Source organism: Podarcis filfolensis, assembly GCF_964270895.1.
Source record: "Podarcis filfolensis genome assembly, chromosome: 5".
NCBI classification, from domain to species: Eukaryota; Metazoa; Chordata; class Lepidosauria; order Squamata; family Lacertidae; genus Podarcis; species Podarcis filfolensis.
Genome location: NC_139608.1, coordinates 39,409,357 through 39,434,803, shown reverse-complemented (window position 1 = coordinate 39,434,803; position 25,447 = coordinate 39,409,357). Strand labels below are relative to the sequence as shown.

The 25,447-nt window shown below is 42.9% G+C and overlaps 2 protein-coding genes across 9 annotated transcripts; one reads left to right on the top strand and one right to left on the bottom strand.

The window, feature by feature from the left end:
• Positions 1-4,375: 4,375 nt before the first annotated feature.
• On the bottom strand, positions 4,376-24,136 carry ATG16L1 (autophagy related 16 like 1). Of its 8 annotated transcripts, none has more exons than XM_083615008.1 (20): positions 23,972-24,136; positions 23,560-23,767; positions 23,105-23,198; positions 21,909-22,014; positions 21,052-21,125; positions 19,649-19,900; positions 18,632-18,697; positions 17,343-17,429; positions 15,897-15,953; positions 15,648-15,695; positions 14,803-14,905; positions 12,949-13,054; positions 12,021-12,091; positions 10,832-10,903; positions 9,216-9,336; positions 8,653-8,758; positions 7,858-8,007; positions 7,449-7,496; positions 6,203-6,304; positions 4,376-5,809 (listed from the first exon to the last, which is right to left on the bottom strand). In XM_083615008.1, the coding sequence occupies exons 2-20, from the start codon at positions 23,672-23,674 to the stop codon at positions 5,716-5,718; spliced, it is 1,872 nt and encodes a 623-aa protein (XP_083471134.1). In that variant the 5' UTR covers positions 23,675-23,767; positions 23,972-24,136; the 3' UTR covers positions 4,376-5,715. The 8 variants fall into 8 exon arrangements, with proteins under 8 accessions (XP_083471134.1, XP_083471135.1, XP_083471136.1 ...); XM_083615009.1 differs by having other exon boundaries at positions 23,922-24,111; XM_083615010.1 differs by lacking the exon at positions 15,648-15,695.
• Positions 24,137-24,522: 386 nt separating this feature from the next.
• LOC310763198 (large ribosomal subunit protein eL39) lies at positions 24,523-24,898 on the top strand. Its single transcript, XM_083615022.1, has one exon. The coding sequence runs from the start codon at positions 24,583-24,585 to the stop codon at positions 24,736-24,738; it is 156 nt and encodes a 51-aa protein (XP_083471148.1). The 5' UTR covers positions 24,523-24,582; the 3' UTR covers positions 24,739-24,898.
• The last annotated feature ends 549 nt before the right edge of the window (positions 24,899-25,447 follow it).

Sequence of the window (25,447 nt, the reverse complement as noted above, 5' to 3'; positions counted from 1 at the left end):
TGTTATCCTACACTTCCCATGCATTTTTCCATCACTTTCCTTTTAGCAAAAAAGTCCAACCTTCTGAGGAAACAGGATTGTTCCACAAGGCCTTCCAAGCAACTATAACAGCCCAAACCTGACTTTGTCGGTATGTGGTTGAATGCAAATGGAAAATGGCAACAGCCTGGAAGCACCCAAAATCTCAATGGGTTCACTGGAGATGAGCATTGCTCGCACCAGAGAAATAAAGAGTAGGACATTTACAGGACAATCGTAAACACTGCTTACTTAGAAATAGCCCACTAAATTCAATGGAGGCATTCTTAGGAATTCTGCCTTAGGCAGCAAATTTGCAACAACAACAAAATATCATACCTGGTGGAATTCCAAATACCCCAGCGGTTGAGGGAAAGAGAAACTTCCAGGAGCAGTAAAATGAAGACCCAACCTAACCCAACATATAAAACAACATAATCCAGGCCGATAGAGCTTGCTTGGTCTTCTGTTCTCTAAGAAGGTGAAGCATTAGGCCCTTTAGAGGCCAGGGTGGCAATTTGTAGCGGATCTGGAAATGGGATTTTAGTGCTTAGGGGGCCAAGTTTCCAATAGCGAATCCAGAGCCAGAATGTTATACCTGGATTATCAGATTGGAAACTGGTTAGATCAGCGGTGCTGGGCATTATCTAAGGGACCTCAATTCTACAATGTCAAGCTTCCCGATTTCACAATGCACATAGACAACACACAGAAGATTTAGCAAGCAGGTTATTGAAAGCAGCTTTATTTTAAACCTCTTTATCTCTTCCTTACTAGGACTGAAAATCATCCAAGCCTGCTAATGAGCTAAAGATAAGCACTTGTTTGTGCATTACCGATTCTGTAATAGTTATAGCATGCCTTTATAAAATGCAAGCACCTTATAGAACTGTATGTGCCTCACTACCATCTCCCCAAACCAAAAATTCCCATTTTGTTTGTGTTTCTCGTTTTTCCAGTCTTAAATTCATTTATCCACATTTCTGCAGCAGTTTACTATGGAGAAAAAATGTGTATTCATGAAAATTATTTGCATTTTTTGTGAATTTCTCCTAATAAACATATTTTTATGTTTATGTACATTTATGTACAAATTTATGCAGGCAATTCCCCCAGTACAATATATCTTTGTATGTTATTTTCACACATATTTTCATTTTTATGCACACTTGCCTATAATGCATGTATTTTTGTGGACAGTGTTTGATTGGAGAACTGCATCATAACATCTGGGCAAGTGTGAAATATGAGAGAAAGTAAAGCAGTGTGTTTGTGGGGACATCAGGGCAAGAACTATTATGTACCTCATGGCTGTGTTCTCCCTGTTCTAATATGACTAGAACAGTAAGAACATTTCTCCTTTACAACTCAATGGGTGCTATGGAGAGCAAAGCCAGGCTCCATGTGCTAAGCCTACAATACATTCCATTTCTTTGTCTTGATAGGCTGTTACAGCAGAATGTGACAGAACCCTGGAATTGTTTTTAGTATATATTGGAAATGAATGTGGCACGTTTCTCTGTGAATAACTGATAGAGCATTTTGAATCATCTGCAGCCTCCTTGATATAGCTATCAGTTTGCCCACGCAACAGTGGATTTGGAAGCAAAGAACTGCTGCACATGTGCGGCACTGTCATTAGCTATGGGCCAGGGAGGGAGGCAGGGAGAAACAGAGAGCACATTCTGAAATACATCTTCTGCACGTGCATATTGGAGGCTGATGTGCACGTTAAGCTGAACTACAAAAATAGATCTGGGTGTGCTCAGCACAGACAGCATTTATTCCTCACCCCACATCATCTCATGTGGTCCCCGTTAACTGCCCCCTCTGGATGGTGTGCACAACCTGGTTAGAAATGCAATCTACTAATAACAGCCCAAATTTTCACTAAAAGAGGTTGCAGTGACATGTTTAATTTCTAATATTTATGACTGCTTGAGACAGTGTGAAGCATTCTGAGGAACAGAACGCACAGAAACTGTAAAAATATAATTCACTCTACTTGGGATTAGCTGAATAATAGCTAGCAACCCAAAAGTGATTGATAAGGAGGATGTCACATCTGAGAAGTACACATTAAACTCACCAATGTTTAATCAATTTTTCGGTGGCTGGAGTAGTATTTTGTATTGCAAACAAATTGGAAGTGGCATTAATGTTCAAAGATTATTTTGAGATTATTTCGAAGAAGTCTTTCACTTTAAAAACCCCACCCCCACATCATAAGGCTCACGACACTTCTATGGAAGGCAAATATGACTTAACTCATGGCAAAAATGTATTAAGCCCAGGGATGCGGGGAGGGAAGCTCCTTCTAATTAGTGCAAACAACAAAATTTCCATAGGGAGGGAGCAATTTGACATATTCCTAAGCATTCAAGTTTGTGCAGACCTCAATTCTTCTGAGTTTTATTCCAAGGCTTGTTGCTGGTATTTAATAAAATTTATAATTCAGTCATAATAAGGCTAAACAATAATACTGAACAATAAAATATGCTCAGTATCCCCTTTCAGTTTTAACTTTCTCTAAAATGAAAGCCGCAGCTCCTTAGTGAGGTGGTGTGTGGAGGCAGCATGTATAATCATAACTCTCCCTATGGAAGGTTGCATTGGGCCCCCATTTCACTAGATCCTCAGTTTTGTAGCACAAGACTAACCCTGCCTAGTTTATTACATTACACCTCACCACTCCCACCTCTGCCTGCACCATTCTCCTCCTTTGGAAACAATGCATAATCCTTAAGTAATCCTTCATCCCACTGATTCAGCACTAGGAACTGTCCTGGGTATTTGCTAGATCCCCAAGGTCAACTATGCAGAGTGCAGATGATAAAGGGCTGTAGCTCAGTGGTGGAGAACATGCCTTCCTTACAAAAGGTCAAAGGTTCAATTCCAGGCAACCCCAGCTAGAATTGAGAGAGCCCTCACCCAACCACACGAAACCCCCAAGTGCCACTACCAGTCAGTGAACAATAGCTAGATGGAGCAACGGTTTGAGGCAGCAATCTGTGTTGATGCTTTCTTAGCCAGGATACGCAATGTCAGATTTTTACTACATGAGGCGTCAAGGCACCAAACATACAGATTCCGTGGAAAGGAGGCAACTGCGGACATTTTGTTAAATCCATCTAACATTGTAACAGGTTTGTTGTCAGGGCTTGCATAGCTCTGTGCAATGCACTTTGCAAACCCTGACAATCCACTGAGTACACGGGTCTTTCCAGGTGACTGCATCTTCACCTGCCCCACGCCTGACATCCTGGTGGGATTAAGCTCTCAGGTCCAAAGTTCCCATTCCTCCTCTAGCAGGAAGAAGACGGAACCCCCAACCACACCCCCATGTTTCTCAGCAGCAGCACGAAACATTGCACAAACGAGAAGGGTGGGGGGGATCCTCTTGCTAAATGGGGAAGACTGGCATTCTCTTTACTACTGCGCAGCCGCTAAGGGCTCTGTGCACAATGGAAAAGCAACAGGCAGCCTGTTAAGCAGGTGAAAAGACAAAGGAGTCACATTGTGGGAGTCCATAGCAGCAACTTTGTTCCCCCGCTGCTCCTAGCCCTTCCTCAACCTAGAGGGTTTAATTCTACCAGGTTTAACTCTCTCCACTCCTAGCCACTGTTGCATATGGAACTGCTGCTGTGAGAAGACACCAGTCAGGTGCCCACCAACCTTGCTTACAGACCAGCTCGACCTTTTTTGCAGTGAGCAGCTTTTACTCTGGATGCTGCCATGTTGATGGTCTTTGGAAGAGGATGTGAAAATAATTCGGCAGCTTTGCTATGGAAACCTGCTGTACTCCAATTCGTAGACAAGAGGTTGTGGAGGTTTGGATCAAGGGAAGGTGCTCCAGGCTGTGTGTGTGGAATTGTCTGTTCCAGTAGACCTGAACTACGTCACGAATTTGTGTCAATTGTTAAATATCAGCTGTGTAGACAGGAGGGAGAGAAATTAAAGAGAGCCACAATGTGTGCAGACTACACTGAAAGGATGCTAAACCTCTGCAAGCTGTGATATGAACTTCCCCCTTTGCAGTATTAAACGAAAAACTCACCTGATCTCCTTACAAACAGATTTCTGGGTAGAATGCTTAGCTAGGCTGTTACATTCAGGTGAAAATTACCTGAGTCATCCCTTCTTCTGCCTCCAGCACCTTCCAACACCAGCAAGACACAACGGTCAGCAGCAACAAGCAGAGCCCACATGTAAAGAGTTTCCTGCTTCCCACCACCATGGTATCCCATCACAGATTTGCAAGCCACAATATTTAAGAGAAAGCCTTCTGCCATCTGTTCAGATAATTTTCTACACTTCCCCGGCCCAAACTGGTTAACAGAAGAAAGGGAAAGCAGCGTGGATTTAGAAGCAGGACACAGGTTTATTTATAACCGGTCAAGTACTAGTGGGCGGATTAATACAATAAATAAGATTTTTGTCCCGTGTCCTGTTTTCCTCTGCAGAAGTTGTCAAAACGAGAGGGGTCCCCTGGCAAAAACCCCGGACATGAATAATTCCTGCTCACCTCTGCCATTCGATAAATACTTCCCTACAAAAACAAGCTTAGGAAGGAAGCAAAATTATAAAGTGCAAATTAAAAGGCAATTAAATGCTGGTGGCTTGTCTCACAGCCCACTGGATGTGGAAAAAGTGTTTGGCTGCATCAATGTTCAGTGCCACAAGCTAGCCCCTCCCCAAACCATATTGTGCATTTGAATGCCGAGGGGCACAAGCCAACCACCCTGCTCCATGGCAGAGAAGAGAGAGAAAGAGAGAGAAAGAGAGCTCGAACACAGGAAGAATATTGCACATTTTCTCAGTGGCAAGTGATCTGAATTTGCCAGCACCAGGACATTTACATTCAGGGCTCTATCCCCCCACCTTTGCTCCTCTGCACTCAAGAGGCTCCAATACAAGGAGGACAGCAGAAGTAACCGTGTATTTGGTTTTGGTGCTGAAGTCTTGCTAGTTGTACATTCTTCATTACAGCAGCAGCGCTTATCATTCTAGCTCACAATTAAAACCCAATACAAACTGGGTCACATTAAAATGCTTCCGTTCCACTGCCACCTGGAAAGCCTTTGGAGGATGCAGCATCTCTGAAAAAAACAACCACCCTAGAACAGACAATTCCCTCAATGGCAAGTTAAGATGATACAGGGCGCTGCGATTTAGTAAATGCTAGTGTCTCCCTCGACGCAACTGCCAATGTCATGGGCTTGTTCATATGAGATTACAGCTGAGCCCCCACCCTTCCTATGTTTCAGGATCCTTCACATCGCATCTTAAGCCAGCCCACAGAAGAGAACACAGGTGACAGTACATGCATAACATCAGGACAAACAGGAACTCTGCTAGAACACTCCAGAGCTTGAAGTGCCACTGGAAAGTAAGGAATTGTTTGGCACTGCTGTCTGGTGTGGAAACTCTTTCCAATGCAGAGATGATACATCTTAAATGACTCCACCCAATGAAGTCAATCCTTGACGGAGGTTGAATGCTAGCAACGTACTTTCGATGGGAAGGGGTTTTCTTCCTTGGCTGATGCATCAGCAGCTCTTTCCCAGACCCAAACTTTTGTGTTTAGCAAAAGACTTTTGCCTGAAGTTAGGCACTGGACTTCTGCCCTGTCCAGACAGATGCGGACCACTGCCCTCCCATGCAGGTTTTTGGCATGCTGGTTTTTGTGCTTTCACGTCAAAATTCAGACCACAGCACAGCCTTGTTTCCTTTGTCCACACTGACCACATGGGCTCCAGATGGTGACCATGCCACAGCATTGATTGAGTTGCTGAAACGAAGCATGAAATCAGTTTATTAGATTGCAAAATACACTCAGAGTCCAGGTTAAAGAAAGAAATGCTATTCAGTCTCAGCTGATTCATTTTTTAAAGCGTGTGCTGCAACTTAGTTGAGCCACTCAAGTTTGCTCGGATGTCATTTCTTAATCTCAATGCATACCAATGATACACTGAAGTAGGGGTTGATCCTAACCAAGTCTACTCAGATTTAAGTCCTACTGAATTAAATGGGGCTTACTTCCAGGTAAGTGGGGTTAGGATCGTTGCCTTAGTCATTAAACCAATCACTGAGGGAGCGTTAAACTTCAGCTTACAGGCTTCTATAGGACTACCTCACCATCACACAAGATCTCTGGCATTCTGACAGCATCATCTTGGCTCACCTGTGATGCTTAGAGAGTACCCTCTCCACTTTCCCAGTAAGCACATTCCAAATATAGAGTGACCCGTCTGCTGAGCCAGCCGCCACATAATTTCCATCAGGGCTGAAGAATCATGAGTTTGGTTCAGGGAAAGAGCAGAAAAAGATTCATTTATTTACCTTTTTGTCAAGATACTGGCCTCCACCACTAATTTATACTGTGCTCATAATGCAAAATCACTATGTAAGCCCACGCACCCAAAGCCTCCCAGAAATGCAGCGCAACAGACATAGTTTAAACTAGAGCTTTGAAGTCATAAGCTAAACAGACTCTCTTCAGAGAGTCAGAAAGGACTATAGTAGTGGTGTCAACACAAATTATTCAACACAAACTGCAGTAGATGAAAGGTGGTAAGGTACCCATGTTGCAGATATTTGGCAATTCATCTGCACTATTTCCAAAATTCCACCCGGCAACGTGACTATGGTAGAACAGCTGCTTGTCTAGCCAGGTGGCAAAGTGTCATAAAGGAATAGAATGATGGGGACACCCCTTCTGTCAGCTTGGGGAAGTGGGGGAAAGCACACATTTAGTTGCAATGCAATAAAGAGTTGATGCTAAATTACTTTCTTCTTGTCTAGGGCACCATAGAGTGTGCTCCACTCACCAGCACTACAAGCTAGCTTAGGGGCTCTAGAATTCATAATTTTTTTCAGGAAAATTAGTCCAGTTTAATGAGACACTCAACCTAAAATCTCTTCTTACTAAACAGTGGGAACAGAATCTTGAGTCCAAAGCTTCATACAAGCACAGAACCCCTTATCTACCTTGAAGGGAGAGTACCAAGTTCATCTCTCCACTTTTGCTAATAAGTTTTATTATGTTTTTATATATGCTAGAAGCTGCCCAGAGTGGCTGGGGCAACCCTGTCAGATGGGTGGGGTGCAAATAAACAACAACAATTATCATCATCACCATAATCATCACCACCACCACCACCCATTGATCAGATCTTTCACTATGTAGCACCCAGTAATCAGCATGTGCAAAAATAATAACATTCACACAAGGAAGCTAAAATTCTGAAGCTAAAACTGGGTAACTTAATTCTTAGAATAAAAAATTATTTTGGAACTCTGGTTACTTGGACATGAAATGCAACATTACTTTTAATAAAGAGGATTACTCAGGATCTTGAGTGCATAAAATGAAAAGTATCACACATCCCTCTCAAGTGCCCTGTAGTTCAATCAACACTGCTGCTTACCTGAATACAGCTCTGTTCCAATCAGACCCGCATTTAAACCCTTGAGCACTGGAAGAAAAAAACAAAAAAAAAAACCCAAAAAGGTTAAATAAAACTCTATCTTTCACATTTTACTTTTAGGGCAGCTATGAAATAATTGACATTTCATCTCTACAGATCCAAATATGAATAACCCAACAACAAGGGAACTCCTCACAGCACCCCTTAGATACACAAACCTGGATCCCTCCTGGATTTAACAAGCTTCTATATTAGTATGAGATGTACAAAATAGAGGTTTTCCAGGACCAGACTAGCCTACTTACTACCTTTGCCAGTTATCATCATGGCTAACCCTGCAGTCCTAGTAGCAACACTACACATACAGCAGGCTTATAACTCCACAACCCACTTGTAAAGCAGTACTCACCTGAAAGTCTGTTTGACAGCACTGACTCTGAGATCAATAATCTTCAACAGGTCATCTCGTGAACAGGTGAGGAGTTCTGTTCTCTCTGGGTTGAGATCTAGAGCTGTAATCCTACCAAGCAATTCCATTTCCCGCACCACACACTCAGTTCTAAAAAACAGAAGGTGACAAGAGTTAGCATTTCTTTTAAGACTACTTTGCTCGGTGCTGCCAGGCATATGAGAATGCAAAGCCTCACTAGTTAGCAGCAGCATACTATAATAAGGGATGGAAACCAGATATCATGGTTCACATGCTATACACAGGATTAGTTAAATTCTGCGCTGTACCACTCGCAGTCTGGAACAGAATTAGTTTTTCCAAGCATGTGAGCAAGAATTTAAAGACAATCATATTTCTAATCTTCATACATGCAGAGGAGTATTTAAGTAGCAGCAGGTGAGCTCATCTCAGTTTGATTCAGAATTGGCTCAGCATCTAAGAATTTTCTTGGAGAATTCCAGAAAAACTCATCTATTTTCCAAGGGTTCTCTCCCTAGCTCATGTTGTTTTCAATAAAAATTATCACCTCCTTTTCATGCAACCCCTGACATTAATAACAACTCAGACACAGGTGCACAACATCCTGCAGGGAACTGTGCAGTCTGAACTATTTGCATAAATCACAGCTCAAGGAATCTCCCATGCCCTGGAAGCAGCGGAACTTCACTGATCACGCTACAAATGAACCAAAGCTAAGTCAGAGGGCCTTTTCAATGTCCCCTTACCCCAGCGCATCCTCCATCTCAAACTTACCTAATATCCCAAAAGCGAATTTTCTTGTCGAAGTGTCCACTCATCACACACTGTTCTGTGCAGACCAGATCATTGCAGCTGGAGCCAGCAAACACTGTTTTTATACCTTAAAAAAAGAAGACAACAACTATAACCCCCACACTCCAACCATACTCTTCTCTCAGCAAAAAAACAGTTGAACCCATCACTCATGCACCAAACACAATTACTGTCTTAATCTTACTGACCAGTAAGAATGCCAGCCCCATAAGCTAACCCCTCTAATCACAAGCAAAGTAGCTCCAAAGACGTTGTGAGCAACCTCACCCTGTCACAAGAATCTCAAGTAGAACGATGACGTGGTGCCCTCTTGCTGAGCATTATGGTAATACAACATGGTAGAACAAACTACTTTTGATTCCAAGTAGATATCAGAATCTTAATAGAAGGGTGATCAGTATCAAGCTTGTACACTTTTGAGAAATAACAAGTCAATAAAAGTTCTGCTCTTGTGCCCTTCAACACATGCGAGACACACAAAAAGCAAGGGAACTGCTATTGTATACGTGGAATAGCTTTCTTACAGACTTTGCTGCGCAGGTCCCACAGTTTGAGGGTTCTGTCGTGACTCCCAGATACAATGCGTGCATTGTCCAATAGGAATTTGGCCGACAAGACTTTTCCACTGTGCCCTGTGAGCGTGTGCTAGAAAGAGATTGACATCCTATTAGTGAAAAGGCTTGGCAACAGTTGCTCTCTTGAGCCATGCCATCCAACCATTTAGCAAGCACAGAACGCTGATAATGTTACCCAGACTCAAACCCGGTTTGAGATCTAAACAATCCTAGTTTGGTCTGTCAAATGCTGGTTTGCCAATCACCTGCTGTATAAAAGACCGCATCCATATCTCTTAGTTGGGTAAGGTGTCAGCAACCATAGAGGGTGGGCCTATGAGCCATGATTGCTAAATGGAAACTCAGCGTTCAGCGGGAGTATATTCCAAATTACCTGGTGCCAGGGATATACAACAGGAGATGGCTTTCACCATTTTGTCCTGCTTCCCAGAGATATATGGCTGGCCATCTTTGGAGATGGAATACTAGTCTAACTAGACTTTTGTCTGATCCATAGGGAACTGCCTTATACCAAGTCAGACCATTTGTCTATCTAGCATAATAATAATAATAATAATTTATTATTTGTACCCCGCCCATCTGGCTGGGTTTCCCCAGCCACTCTGGGCGGCTTCCAACAAAGATGAAAGATACACTAAAATGTCACATATTAAAAACTTCCCTGAACAGGGCTGCCTTCAGATGTCTTCTGAATGTCAGGTAGATGTTTATCGCTTTGACATCTGATGGGAGAGTGTCTACACTGAATAGCTGCAGCATTCCAGGGTTTCAAGCAAGAAACTTCTCCAGCCCTACCAGGACTTGCTGGGGATGGAACTCAGGCCCTTCTGCATGCAAGGCAGATGCTCCAGCATAGAGTCACAGTCTTTCAGGGAAGCAATTCCTAGAATCTTGAGGCCTCCCCCCACCCCCGCAAGTTCACACATATTAGTATTTACAGTAAAATGAAGCTTCTTCTACTGGGTCCCTTCGAGCCTCTAGTCTACTGTCAACTCCAACTAACAGTGGAGGCTATTGCAGCTATCCTACCCTAGAAGATTTTGAACTGGAGTTGCTGGAAGCTGGACCATCTGCATGGCAGAGAGGCAGCAAACTAGAGAGCGAAAGAGATGAACATGAAATGTGTCTTTATGCTTACAAAGACCAACTTCAAAATGCAAAGGAGAAATACGCTACTTTTATCTGATCACCAACCTAGAACTGGTCTGCTTCCACCAAAGCCAATATCATTCTTCAGCAGTGTTTTAATATTAATGTTAAGCAAAATTCTGCAAAGTATAAAAATTTCTCAGGAAGGTTCTCCTTCAGAACCTCTCCTGGTTTGCTGATCTCTCAAACAGTACATTCTACCCGTATCAGCAATCTGCATCTGCCAGGTTAACTGTAAGAGCTCTTTGTAAGTAAAAGAAGAAAAGAGATTAACGAGCCACTCAATTTTGAAAGGTTTCAAGAGCTGCAGTTAAAATCCTGCACCACATCCCTACAAATTTCTAACACTTTTTGATATTTAGAAGACAAGTGAGAAGCAGGCATACATGCCACACCTGTGGGGAAAAGATACTCACCCGTAACCGATGATCATCCACGGTCCAGATCCTACTGGCAAAGTCATTTGAAGCAGCTAATAAATAAGAACCCTGGGGAAACACAATTTTAAACTCTTTCAATTTGATCTTTCTTCTTGTAGAACAAGGATGGGGAACCTCTGGTCTTGCAGATGTTGTATGGACTACAACTTCCAGGTGACCTAACCCACTGTCCACGCTGATCCACCACCAACTGGAGGGCACCTGGTTTTCTCATTGTTGTAGAAATATTTTTTAGAACCACTACCACCTGCATGGTCATTTGCATCGAAGGAATATTGTATCCGCCTGTCGCCATCTTATTTCAGATCACTGCCACATCCTGCTACTTCTTCTTGACCTCCTATGAGGTCTCTTCCTGTCCTCTCTTTTGATGCTGAGACAGTGAGTACCCTTATAATTAAGATTCTGTATTGTCTTTAAGCTGCTTTCTGTTTCACCTTCTTACCTGAAGTTAAAGACCCTCTCATCCAATTTTCTTTACTCATCTACCACTGCTCAGTCTTTTCACACTTAGTGCCCCACCCCATTCCTGCTCCCACTTTCTTCCTGCCGCAGCTGATAACTTGACACGAGCTCTTGAGAAAGATGTTTTGCTGCAAAAGAGGTCTCAGCTAAAAATTTGAGATCATATACCCATAAAGTGGCTCCAATACCTCAAAAACTCCATTATCTGTTTATGTTGGATAACAATGTCAGTCACGTCTACCCAGTGCTCTAGAGTAACACAAACTGAACGTATCTCTATTTATCAGCAAATACTCCCCCAATCATAGCATGTCTAGAGTATGATGGAAGCGAAAATGCTGGGAGCTGCGATGGTAAAGGAGGCAAAACCACTGGGCAAATCAGACCTTTTACTGTTCATCACTGACCTCAGCAAAACACTGTTAGATCTCAAAAGAAGCAGAGATTTATGGCATGTGCCTCACGAGTTATGAAACTATGACATTTCATACCTTGGCAAAAAATCAGTGCATGTTATATACAAAAGGCGTAAGCAAGTCAATCTTACGAAAAGGACAGTATTAATCAGTGCTAAAATGGCTCTAATTTTGTACCTATTTCTGGACGATTGTGTCATTTCCTCCCTTTTGTGCTTACTTCAGAGACATGGGAAGTGCGGTGGGAAACAGTTGCAAAAAAAAAGGCTATAATAAATACTCACCGCACTATCAAACTCTATGCTTGTAATCCCTGCATTACTGCCAGATAGAGAGCCTTTAAGTTCACACTTTTCTGTGGTGCAAGAAAAAAGAAACAAGAGTTAGGAGGCAGGAGAAAGATTGAACCCATGTCTATTTCATTCAGCCAAAAGCAAGAGTAATGTGTATTTATTTCATTTCATTGTTTTCTTAGAGGATTTAAAACTAGTTCTTCATTCAAAGAAATGTCAGGGCAGGGTGCAACAAAAATACACAATAAAACGGCCTGAAAAAATATCAAACCATCACAATAAATCAATTTATCAAGTCATGTATGGAAGGATACTTTGGGATGATTTCTGATGTTGTTATACAGATATTGAAGGACAGTATTTGAAAAAAGGAACATCATAATGAAAAGACACAGATCTGATATTTCAGGATCAGTGACATACAACTGTAAGTCGTATACATTTTCTTGGTGATAGGAAGCTGATCTGCAAACAAGACAGACTACTACTTCTGGCTTACTGGTCCACTGTCTGACTGACAGTGACTCTTCAGAGTCTTGGTGAAAGAGACAGATAGAAAGACAGACAACACAGACAGACACTCTTTCCCAGTTCTGGTACCCAATAGCCTTTTCACTAGAAATGTTTGGGACCAAACCTGGAACCTCTTGCATCCAAAGCAAATGCTGTCCCACTGGAATGATCAGTTCTCCCTTCTCTGAGTAGCAAACAGTTCTGGAGAAGACATTTATCATCACAGCTGAGTGGGGAGTTGAAGATGAGTTTCCTACATCCAAACCCAACATCCTAGTCACCATATGAGAATGGCTCTTTCAAATGTTCTGCACTGTAGCTGCAGATCTTCACAATTATTTTGAAGATGTCAACTATGGGATCAGTCTTAGGAGGAAGCTCATTTGTACCTATTTAAGGAACTTACCTCCACAAACTTCCCAGAGTTTGACTCTCCGGTCCAGGCCTCCTGTTGCCAGTAACCGGGAGCCAGGGCTGAACTGCACCGCATTCACCTCCCCATCGTGCGCATCCTAGGGGGAGGGAAAAGAAACAGGACATGAACAGTTATAGATGGTATCAAGAGACACTCCAGCCTACAAGAGATACTGCAAGCTTGAAGCATGAACCACACTCACACAGTGTAACACCAAGTGGATCATTTGTCAAAACTACTATTTTCCTGTTTGATTTCAACTACATGAAAGCAAGCATATACAGTATAACAACCAGATCTCTAGAATAAACATCCCTAGAACAATGGCTGTAGTCTCTCAACCAACTAAGATGGTTAGGGGACTCCTGCCCATTATATTTTAGATGGAACGTATTTCTCCTCTCACCATTCACAATCACGAGGTCTCAGCTTGAAAACTAAAGATCATGCACATTAAGACACATCCCAAAACTACCGGCTCCTTGGCTCATTTTGTCAGATAGCAGTCGGCGCCAAGCCGCTTACACTTTGGCAGCATGCACTGACTTTATCCACATATTGTCAGCAGCCTCGTAACACCTCACAGCATTACTAAAGTGTGGATGGGAGACAGAAAGCAGAAAGCTGCTGGGAGCTGAGAAAGTAGTGGGTGTGCAATTCACCAGTGCAATCAGAGATTTATGACATCATCACTGACCTCAGCAAAATATCTATTAATGAACGAGTTTGTGACTTGTTTTAGAAAACTCTAAAACCGGGGCCCAATTTCGGGCTCCCCTTGTCAGCCAAGTCAATTATTGTGGGCATCGGGACCCTGCCTCTCCCTCTGCCATGGGCAATTACTTGGCTCCTCTTCTAGGCTCCAGGCCTGTTTTGCACAGCAGCCAGGTTAACCTCTAGCCTTCCTCCCAATCTTGGAGCTGGGGAGGGGTCAGGGATTCCCTCCCACTTCTGCTGCTCCAAAGTTGCGAGAAGGCAGGCTGGAACAGGTCGGGCTCACCAGCGGATGGCAGGACACTCACCACTGCAAGCACGGTGAGTGAAGATGTGAAAGCAAGAGAGGGACACCTACATAAATGGTTACAATTACATAATGACGACATCAGTAAACAAAAAACAGATTTACCTAGAAGTTAAGCTAAGACCTAAGAGCCTCGGACATAAGATTACCAGGTTGATGGACTAGATGGAATGGACAGTAAGGACTGACATAACCCGAGACCAGGAAGAAGAGACGTTGGATGAAGATTGGAAGAAAATTTAAAAAAAAATTATTTTGGGAATTAGTGTAAAATTAACGAGTATTAGGAAAAATGTTGGAATGAAACTATTGGGCTTTAGTAGAAATGATATAAGGAGATATGTACAAATAAATATTAAGTTTTAAGCTTTAAGGTATTTTATGGTAAGATAAGGTTAAAATAAATTAAGGTAAATTGAACGACAGAATATAGTGAAAGATGGAAAGGATTTGCTGAGCTAATTAATAGGTTAGACTGTTAAGATAAATTACCCAAAAAAATTGAGAAAGATGGAAAGAATTTGCTGAAACAAATAACTAAACTAGAATACAAAAAGGGAGGTGTGAGGAGGTCGATGAAACAAGTAAATGAAAGATAAAGATATGGAATATTGGATGTGTGTTTTTTATTGTTATTGTTGTATTGGTTTTTATGTTTTTTCTTTCTTTTTTATGTATTGTAAAGTATGTTTTGTAAATTTTTTTTGTAGTTTTGTTTTCTTCTTTTTTCTGTAATTTTTGAAACTTCTAATAAATATCATTTTTTAAAAAAAAAAAGCTGCCAAGTTCTACATCTAAAGATAATGTCTCTCAAATATACTTACAAAGACACACAGAGCGGTGGTAGGGACTCGCACCTCTTTGCCTGCGCCTGGATGTGCCTCCACGTTATCTTGAGGGGTGGGGCATGAGGATAAAGAGCGTCTCCTGAGAAAGGGCACAACCAATGCATATAGTTAGGCACAGGTGGGAACCAGCTCTGTCTTCAAATTATAGGCAAGGAGATGATCCCGACTACACAATAGGGTAAGAATGGGAGGGAAGGGGCAGAGAAAGTTCAGCCCGATTCAGGTATAACAGCAGTTGGGTGGTTACACCCACAGAGATGGCGTTGCATGGTTGGGACTTCCCTGACTGCTATAATCTTTGCAACTGGCTTCTCTCGTGGACCTGATGAATGGCATGGTAACTTGAGGTTGCTGTTGGCCTGGGGAAGGACTCACCAACATTACAGCAGCCTTATGGAGTCCTGAGTTAAAACTAATCAATTCAAAGATCACTGCTAAGACAAGTTCCTGCAGCTTTTCAATTTATTTTAAAGAAATGTTTATTTTTCTCCCATATAAAGTAAATCCCACTGAATTGCAAAGGTATATACTCCTCAGTCTAAAGCTCACATTGCATTTCTACACCTAGACATGGATGCTCAGCTCAGTGCAGGAAGGAACTACAATGAAAGGCCACAGCACAGTCATTGCAACTACAGTTAACTTAGCAATTAATTTTGCTCTTGCTTTTAACCCAGCCCTCATCTAAGAGGGTAAAGTGCACCTTTTAACAGGGAAGTCTTTTCACTGCTACGGTTAACAACATCAAAACAAGGCAGTTACTTCAACATCCCTCACTCACATGCTGGATTAAGTGTGAATAATTTCAAGCGAATTTTCACCTGGCAGTATCAGAAGAGTGATGTCCCAAAAGGGGAGACTCAGACAGACTGGAGGGAAAGATCAGAGGTCAGCACACAGCAGATGTAAGGAACAGGAAGTTGAAAACAAAAGAAAAAAAGGGGGTGGGGAGGCAGAAGCTAGAAAAAAAGGCTGAGATAAGGACAACTGTTTGCAATCCTTGCATCACCGGAATATTGGTGCATATTGTACTGATATGTAACAAAAGAGGCGAATGTATTCTAACCTACCCAAATATATTAGTGATAGAGTCCAGAAGGCCTCCAGCTGGCTGGGAGTGTCGCTTACTAAAGAGGAGGGGAGGACAGATTTAAATCTTGTTGTTCAAGCAGAGATCAAAAACACACATAGCCCACAGCATGCAACAAGGAGAACATTTCTCCTCGAACCCCAACTTCAAGCAGGAAATTCAAATTCAGGACAGTCAAAAAAGTCACCACGTTGGAACTGAAGAAAAAAAATGCTCGCATCACCAATTATGAATTGAGCGCAATTCATGTTGGCCTAACAGCAGGAAGAGGAGGCACCTTACAGAGGGTTAAGCCATTTAGACTTTGAGAATAAAATTAAGAATTTGTATTAAGAAATAAGTTTTCAGAGCTAAACAAAGCAATCAGGTGGTTATGATCCACAAGAGGAGCTTATACAGAAATATTTTCATAGCTGAATATGAAAATGAAAGAGTAGCTCCGTAAGAAAAGAATATATTTTTATTTGTAAAATAAAAATTGTGATAAGAGCGTTGGCCCACTAAGGGTGGGAGAGATAAAGATCTGTCTCCATCACTCTCTCTGTCCATCAGTCTTCCAAATACTTAAAGCCAGCCTGCTTCCTGCTTCCCTTCCACCTGCAGTTGCTGCCACTATTACAGGGCTTTGCCACACCCAGACACAGAGTGATGGGTTAATTACAGCTCTCCAAAGCTGTGAGAGCCAATTTAGGTAGCTGTGCCATGGTCCTTTCAGTCAAGAGAAGAACTGTCTGCAACAGCTCCACATCATGCCTCCTCTTCATTGGAACAGGACCACAGACCTGACCATACCGCCAGCTCTTGGCCTCCCTTGCATTAGCGCTGCAGTGCTCCCTCCAGTTCCAGGAACAAGAACCAGCATGGCAAAGGGAATTTGTGGAAAACAAGGCAGCAGCTGCTCACACTCTGTTTTCCTGGGAGAACTTAAAAGTCAGGAAATGGTAGTTCTGGGATACTTACATTAAAGTATAATGATATTGTGAAAAAAGAGAGATCTCCCTAGCTAAAAATGGTTCTGTGGAAAAGTGAGAGGTCACTCATACTAAAAACAATTCTGATACTTCACAGGGCTTCATAACTACTGACATTTTGAATGGCATGGGCATAGTTCACAGGACCTTTTCCCAATGAAATGAATGGGAACACAGAACTCCAACCCAACAGGGACTGCATAGGCAATATACTCAAGTACATTCACTGCTTCCTCAGATGCTGGCATTTGTTAGCCAAGAAATCACAAATACATCCATACTGGAAATAACAACTCTCTCAAAAGTATTTTCCCTTTCAGGATACAACAGCAGCAGTTCTCAAACCGCTACACCATTAAGGATATGTGCAATTCCTTCCCCCACCCTTGGAATTCTTTGTTAGCTTCTTGTGGGTCAGGGCAGAGGATCCATTATTTTATCCCCATTCTTCTTACCTGGCTGTTCGATTGACAGCGCGCACCGGAGATGTCTCATCAGCAGGGTCAGAGGTTTCATCCGCCAGCACTTCAATATCGTCATCCCTGGAGGACAGGATTGTGCCTTTTTTGAATCATTTGAGAGTTGAAGGACATTCAGGCATTTGGGCTAAGCAACTCCCTGCCCTCTCAACAGAATTCATAAGCTTGCTTCCTTATATGGCTAAAGGGAAAGTGCACTTTTACAGACACCTTCTTTATGCGCACTAAGGAATTTTGGGAATAATTAGCCTAACAGTAAGGAGAGTTTTGCCACTGATGTTTTATTTGCTTTTTTGTTTTTATTACCTGTTGATTTTTTGAGTATTTTTACTGTGAAGCGTTGGTTTTGCCCAATCCAAACCTAAGTTGCCTTGAGCATCTAAGTAAGGTGGAATTCTACCCATTCTTTTTAGTCAAATTTTGCCTTTGAAATTTAAGCTGAGCCCGCATACATTGCTTACATTTTACAAAGTGTGATTTCTGTGCACTCCAGGGATAATAAAATAAAATGAGAGAAAGCAAATTTGGACTCTATGTCGACGTAACCTCAAGCACAGAACTGATCAGCTTTCACATACTAGTAATTTAGATCAATATTTAAAAATATTTTTGATTGTAGGTTGTTGTTTTTTTTTAAAAAAAATGTAGTAAGTATAAACTAACAGTAGCTTGTTACTTTCCAGGAAAGTAGGAAATTCAATTTGATGTGGAAGCTTGAGGTGTCTTCCCTACCACTGCTTTGTGAATTCTCTCAAATCAGCAAGCCAAGGATAGCCCAGAATGGTTGGCTAGGGGTTCAGAGGTGTGCATGGACCACAGGTTAAGAACCCGTGATGTAGTGGAACATTTCCCGTTTCCGAAGAGGCTGCTGAAGGAGGAGACGCACCACAGCAACAGCTCGCCGGCTTGCTTTTTTGCTGGTCCCCCACTGCATTCCCTAATGCTCACAATGCAGGGACCTCCAGTTTCCTGACCTCACAGGGAAACCCTTCCCATCTCTTATCTATCTCATCCATTTCTACAATCAAGTAATGCAACACTGCCAACTTAAAAGTTATGAGCTTATTTTGCATTCCTCTGTTCTCTTACAGGTAAAATTAAGAACCTTTCCCCCTACTTGACCGCACACTTCAAAGTGCAGAATGCTATAGTCAAAATTTAATGAAGAACATTCAAAGCTTGAACAGACCAGTAATGTTCATTGTGGGGTCTGTGTCTGCTTCCTAGGACTGGCACATGTAAGAATGAGGTGAGGGAAGACTTACTGTTCAATTGGCAGCGGCTCTTTTGCAGCTTCTGCTAGTTCCTTCTGAAGCTTGGCTTGCCGTCTTCTATGAGGGAAAACAGAAATGCTAGGAAATCCTGTCACTGGCTGACATTCTCTGAAGGAGTGTGCAAATGATTCAAAAATATCAAGGGTCCAATAATCAGAGGCTGAAATCCCAACCATCTTACTGAGTTCAGCACAATCACCAAGAAGTGCTTCAGTAAATATCTCTATGTCATATTGATTTCTACTGCCTTTCGAATTCTCTCCCAAAGGAGGCTCAACCAATGTTCACAATTTTTTGCATTGTATCTTTGTGTACCATTTAAGATGTTTGTAGTCATAGAAATTGTTTAAATAAACAAATAAAAAGTACTCCAAGCAACTGAAACCACGTGTACCACCAGTGACATAGCTAGAACCAAGGATGCAGCCAACCTACACACTTGCTCTTTCAGGTAGAGTTCAATCCCATTTTCAGAAGGTCACCTGTCCAATTCTGGGACATGAGAATCACCAACCGACAAGGATTCAGTCTCAGTTTTTTGCCCCACCTCCAGCCCATTACAGTGCCCAGACATCAGTTCAGTATTCACACAGCCTTCCCTGACTCAGATGGCACAAAGAAATACAACTGGGTGTCATCAGATGGTACCCAGCTCCAAACTTCACCTAATGCTTTCACTCAGGAGACAAGATTAGCATTACAAGCATGCATGCAAACGAGGCTAGTGAGGACCAATTGAACAGACACAAGCTGTATTACATAAACCGTTCTTAAATTGCTCTACATTCAGATCGACTTCAATCTCAAAAAATGCCCTTCGCCACGATTCACTGAGTCGTTAAGTGGCCAGGATTACTGGAAAAAATACTGAGATCTATACACAGAGACAGAGTTTCTATGTTCACCCAGAAAAGATGGGGATAACATTTGGGGAAAATAAATTTTGGGGAGGGGCTTCTACTGCACATGTAAGCTCTACTCAAAGGTCTTAACTTGCTGGTATCATACCTGGAATCTTTCTCATTTTCTGCATTGAGCCGATTAGCTTCTTGAGCTTTCTCTGCCATCCAGCGTGTTACCAGCTCTTGGTTATCTTCCGTAGTTTTTCTCAGTTTTTCCTCAAGGGCAGTAAAGGTAATCTGGAGTGCATCATACTCATCCTTAAGAGTCTGATTGGCTCTTTCAAGATCTTGTAGCTTGTTCCGCAGGTCCTGGCACTCTGTCTCTAGTTCAGATATCTTCTGCAAATATTCTACAATCCTTTAAGAGAGGCGACCCATATATTTATTATTTAGGTGGCGCTGTGGGTTAAACCACAGAGCCTAGGACTTGCCGATCAGAAGGTCAGCGGTTCGAATCCCTGCGACGGGGTGAGCTCCTGTTGCTTGGTCCCTGCTCCTGCCAACCTAGCAGTTCGGAAGCACGCCAAAGTGCAAGTAGATAAATAGGTACCGCTCCGGTGGGAAGGTAAACGGCGTTTCCGGGCACTGCTCTGGTTCACCAGAAGTGGCTTAGTCATGCTGGCCACATGACCCGGAAGCTGTACGCCGGCTCCCTCAGCCAATAAAGCGAGATGAACGCTGCAACCCCAGAGTCGGTCATGACTGGACCTAATGGTCAGGGGTCCCTTTACCTTTAATTTACCCAGGCTAATGCTTAAACATGACTCAGGTAGAGCTCACTACACTTAAAGATCACTTAAATAGTATAACAAAACCGAAGGAAATAAAAACAGGCAGGCAGGCAGGCAGATAAAGCACAGTATTCAAAAAAAGACACCAGCTACCTGTCAAGGGCAAAAACATGTCAGAATAAAAAGGTATTCACCCACCAGTGATAGCAGGAGAGGTGGGCATCCAAATTTCACGAGGGCAAAATGCTCCACAAAGTTGGTGTGGCCCCTGAGAAAACCCTCTGACATTATTACAAACTGTGCTTCTGATGTGGGATATAAATAAGGGCTTCTTCACCTGTTCTTAGACAACAGGCAGGTGAGTACAAAATAATTCAGTCCCTTCACTTATGATGGACCCAAGACATTTAAGGCCCTAAAAATAGTCACCAACACTTTTAATTGAGTCCAGAAGCAAAATGGTAGCAAGTGCCGGCTATGCAAGGCAGGTGTAGTAAGATACCAAGGGCATCCAGCCACCAGCCTCCTTGCTGCCACATTCTGGACTACTGAAGCATCTGAATACTCTTAACAGTAGCCATATGTAAAGCACTTTGCAATAATCCAGTGTAACCAAGGCATGTGTTACCACAGCCAGGTCTGGCTTCCCCAGGAAAGGGCAGAGCACGTGCACCAGCCTAAAGTGGGCAAAGACACTCAGTTATAATGAGAATTCAACCAAAAATTGGCATCCAGCACCAAAATCAAATTCTGTAAGTAGTAAATTGGTTCTACTCACTTTGTATTATTCGTTTGCATCTCGCTGTCCTTTTGTTGTATTTGGTTTTTCAGGTCAATCACAGACTGGGCCAACTGTGAAGGAAACTATGTTACTGAGGAAAAGCAACTATTAATACAGTCTACTTTTTGTGTTTGATTTTCCTCTAACCTCAGTGTTTCATTTTTTTCCTGAACACCCAAGCATACATACACCTGCCAACTTAGCATAACATTTCATGCATGCTGAAATCATACTATTATTTATTAAATATTTATTAAAACATTTATTACAAATATTTACTCTAGTCTTTGAAAACATATGGAATATTTGCTAGACCCAAAGAGTTGCATTTAACTAATTTTTACTTAGAGTACATTTACCGAAAGTTATAACTATGACTTAGGTCTGTTGATTTCAATGGGTCTACTCTGAGTAAAAGTTAGCTGAATACAACCTAAGTGTCTTTATTCTTTTTCCTTGAAGAGATACCTGCGTAATTATTAACCAATGTCAGAATATTAGTATACAGTCAAACCTTGGTTCTCAAACAGCTCCGGTTTCGAATGCTTTGGCTCCCTAACACCAAAAACCTGGAAGTAAATGCTTTGGTTTCGAATGTTTTTTGGAACCCAAACAGCTGACGCGGCTTCTGTTTTGAGTTTCCCTATTGAACTGAGGCTTCCGCTTTCAGTTTTAGAACGTTTTGGAAGTCAAATGGTCTTCCGGAATGGATTACGTTTGAAAACCGAGGTTCTACTGTACAAAAGTTAAGTTTTCAAACTTCTGAATCCCACAGTAAGCCTATAATTACTCTGGTACCACTGCAAAAGAACAGTATTGAAATGTTACACATGGATACAATGGGTGCTCCTAACCTCGCCACGTTTCTTGTGCAGCTCTGTCAGCTCCTCTTGATGCTTAATTCTAAGCTGGGCTATTTCTTGCATGTGAGAATCATTCCTTGTACCATCATGTCCTGGACTGGAATTTTCCAGAGGATGAAAAAAGAAAAATTCTGAGTTTTTAATTCACAAAGCATTTCAAACTAGTTTTTATCCAATTTCCACAATCCATTTTTCTATCAAAATTTTTGTTTCAGATGGCTATCCCTATATTTAACATATTTCACTTCATTTAAAAGAGTAAAATTAATGTTTCAATGTAGAACTTAGATTACATAAGCAGAGCACTGTATCTCCATATCAAGATTTTCTTTTTTTCCTGTTCGGTACACCAGTGATTTTATGTACTTTGTTGACCATTTTAGCTATGGGTGAATTGATCTCCAAGATAAATGCCCACAGTTCCTGCAGATATAGTGAACATCCATTCTCTCTTCTAACCCTATAGATATCCTATATGGCTCAAAATCATACTAGCTAAACTTTTCAAAAACCTAGTATTACCAATACATTTAGCGTATCATTTCTATCACTGGATAATAAATAATATGTACCCTTCCTTGGGAGTAAGCCCAATGGTATTGAGGAGTTACATCCAAGAAAATATGTGCAGGGATCAGACAATAAGCATTATAGCAGTTCTTAACAGTACAGTGGTACCTCTGGATGTGAACGGGATCTGTTCCTGAGCCCCGTTCGCATCCTGAAGCGAACGCAACCTGCGCCCGCGCGTCATGATTCACTGCTTCTGCGCATGACGTCATTTTGAGCGTCTGCGCATGCGCAAGTGGTGAAACCCGGAAGTAATGCACTCCGTTACTTCTGGGTCGCTACGGAGCGCAACCCAAAAACGCTCAAGCTGAAGCAACTTCAACATGAGGTATGACTGTAGTTTTAATAACTGCTATACAAGAAAGCTAAAATATGTTCATATATTAAGAACATGAAAGCCTTGCTGCATCAGACCAAACACCCATCAATTCCAGCATTCTGCATTCAGTGTGATCAGCCGGAGGTCTATGGGGAAGCCCTAGAAGGACATGCATGCAACAGCACTCTCTCACTAATACTGGAAGCAGTACATAGCCATTATGACAAATAGCCATCGTTGGTGGAAAGGGAACAACACCAGACACAGTAACCATCACTTGTACTGATTCAGAAAGTACCTGATCTCATGCCGGCTTGGCAAGTCATATTTTTCCACTTGTAGCTTGTCAGCCAGCACTGAATGGAAATCTGACTTCTCCAGGAGCTTGTTATCTAATGAGAAGGAGTTCAGTTAAAAACAAAAGAAACCACCAGTTTTACAATCCAGCAATAGGATAATAATGTTTTACTTACTTTAACCTTTGCACCGGAAAACAACATTATAAAAGCAACGTTCTGCATACATGCTGTTATAAGTATAAGGCCATTAAAACAGGGCTGGCTACTTCAATATAAGAAAATTTCAAAAGACTTTCACCCAGACGACAAGTTGTTTACAATCCCGCAAAAATAACCTTCCTCACACACTATGGCCTCTCACACACAATCATTTGGTTGGCAGTCAGTTTTGAACAATGTATGCTGTTGGGGCTAAGCTGGAGACTTTCAAGCAGCCACCAAAACCTTTACTTACACTGCAAGATAATCTCTTCAAAGGCCTGTCTCTGCAGCCGGTCCCGTCGCCTCAATTCGTCCAGTATGTGCCGCTTCCAGGCGGGGAGGCTCGCTGCCCTGAGTCCAGAAGACATCTTGCCTTCTCAGCCTCCTCAAGAGTTGAGCCGCCGGCCTGGCAACACCTTCTCCCCCCTGCGAGGGGCTCTATGAAAGCGAAACGACGAGCCCTAAGAAACAAGCAGCCAGCGGCGGAGAAAATGAATCAAGCGGGCGCGGCGGTCGGTTCAAGGAAAAGAGAGAGAAAGAAAAGCGAAGAGGAAGCACCAGGAGAAGGCGGCGGGATGGGGAAAGCATGGAGGGTAAAGGGAGGCGTCCAGCTACCCTGAGCCGACTGGGGCGGCCAGCGGGAGAGGGACGGGCGAAGAGCTCACCGCCAGCTACTGAGGAGGAATGGCGCAGCCGCGGAGCTTCCCTCCTCTGCAGGGGCCCTTCGCCATTCTTCCCCCGGGCCGCAGCCCCCATCCAGCCCCACGGCAACTTCCCGCAAGCGCTCTGTCGGTCCCGGTCGTATGGCGTCAAGAGGGACCTTCCACCCCGGAGTCGCAGGTTAATGACGTCAGCACCCTAGTTCTTGCGCTTGACTGACCATTTCAGCGCCATTAGCAGCGTCATCCCACCGTATCTGCACGCCCCTGATTTGCTCTGTTATTGTGTATCCTCCTCCACGCACTCCAAACATCGCTGAGACTCTGCCTCATTTAGGAGAGTGGATTTAACAGACTGGCAAATGCGCAGGACGACTCTGTAAAAAAATGGCCGCGGGCAGAGGGCTTCCCTAAGCTGCTCCGTTTTTTGTTTTCTTTTTTAATAGTCTGTGCACCGACCTCCTTCTTGGGAACGGATGCTGGGAAGAGGCGTCTCCGAAGCCGCCATCTTAGGGTTGGCAAAACAGATTTTGAGGGTGTGGACAATTGCGTAATAGGGGCATTTCAAGCTCTTTTCGTTTGTAGCCATTGTGGTGAGCGGTTGGCGGAGCTTGAGTATGTCTTCCCACAAGACTTTCAAGATCAAGCGGTTTCTCGCTAAGAAGCAGAAGCAGAACCGGCCCATCCCGCAATGGATCCGCATGAAAACTGGCAATAAAATCAGGTACAACTCCAAAAGGAGACACTGGAGGAGGACCAAGCTCGGCCTGTAAAGAGAAGCAGCTCCAATCTTACCGGCACAACCCTGAATGGTCTCTTCCTACCAACCTGGCACATTATCAGGGCTGGAATTCTGTCTTGTGCTGTGCAGTCTCTCCCCTTTGTAAAAATATTTGTTATTACAAATATTAATGAACTAAAAACTGAATGATGGAGGGGGGGGAAATAGGGGAATTTCAACACGTTCTTCGCCTCGCCCGTATTCTGGCTGTCTGCAAATGAAAGCTGTGCCTTGTCCATCTCAGCTGAGCAACTTTTTCCCCATTTCAAAACATGCTTCTTAGTTAACAGCCCCCCCCCACCGCCCAAAGGCTCGGAGCCTAGACAGCTACTCCACTGATCCTCCTCAACAGAAGGAAGCAGTTTTTCCACCCCCACCCAGGTCATTTCACATCAGCCACACACTCCGGATGAGCACAGGCAATGTTTACTCAGAAGTAAACCCTAGTGAGTTTCATGGGACATAGTGCCAGGTAACGGGCTCCGAAGGCGTGACCAACGTGTTAGTCTCTTGCAGCAAAAGCAACAAAGAATCTCGCGGCACTTCAAAGACTAGCAGGACTGAAGTTTTCGTGGACTACAGTGGTACCTCGGGTTACATATGCTTCAGGTTACAGACTTCGCTAACCCAGAAATAGTGCTTCAGGTTAAGAACTTTGCTTCAGGATGAGAACAGAAATCGTGCTCCGGCGGTGCGGCGGC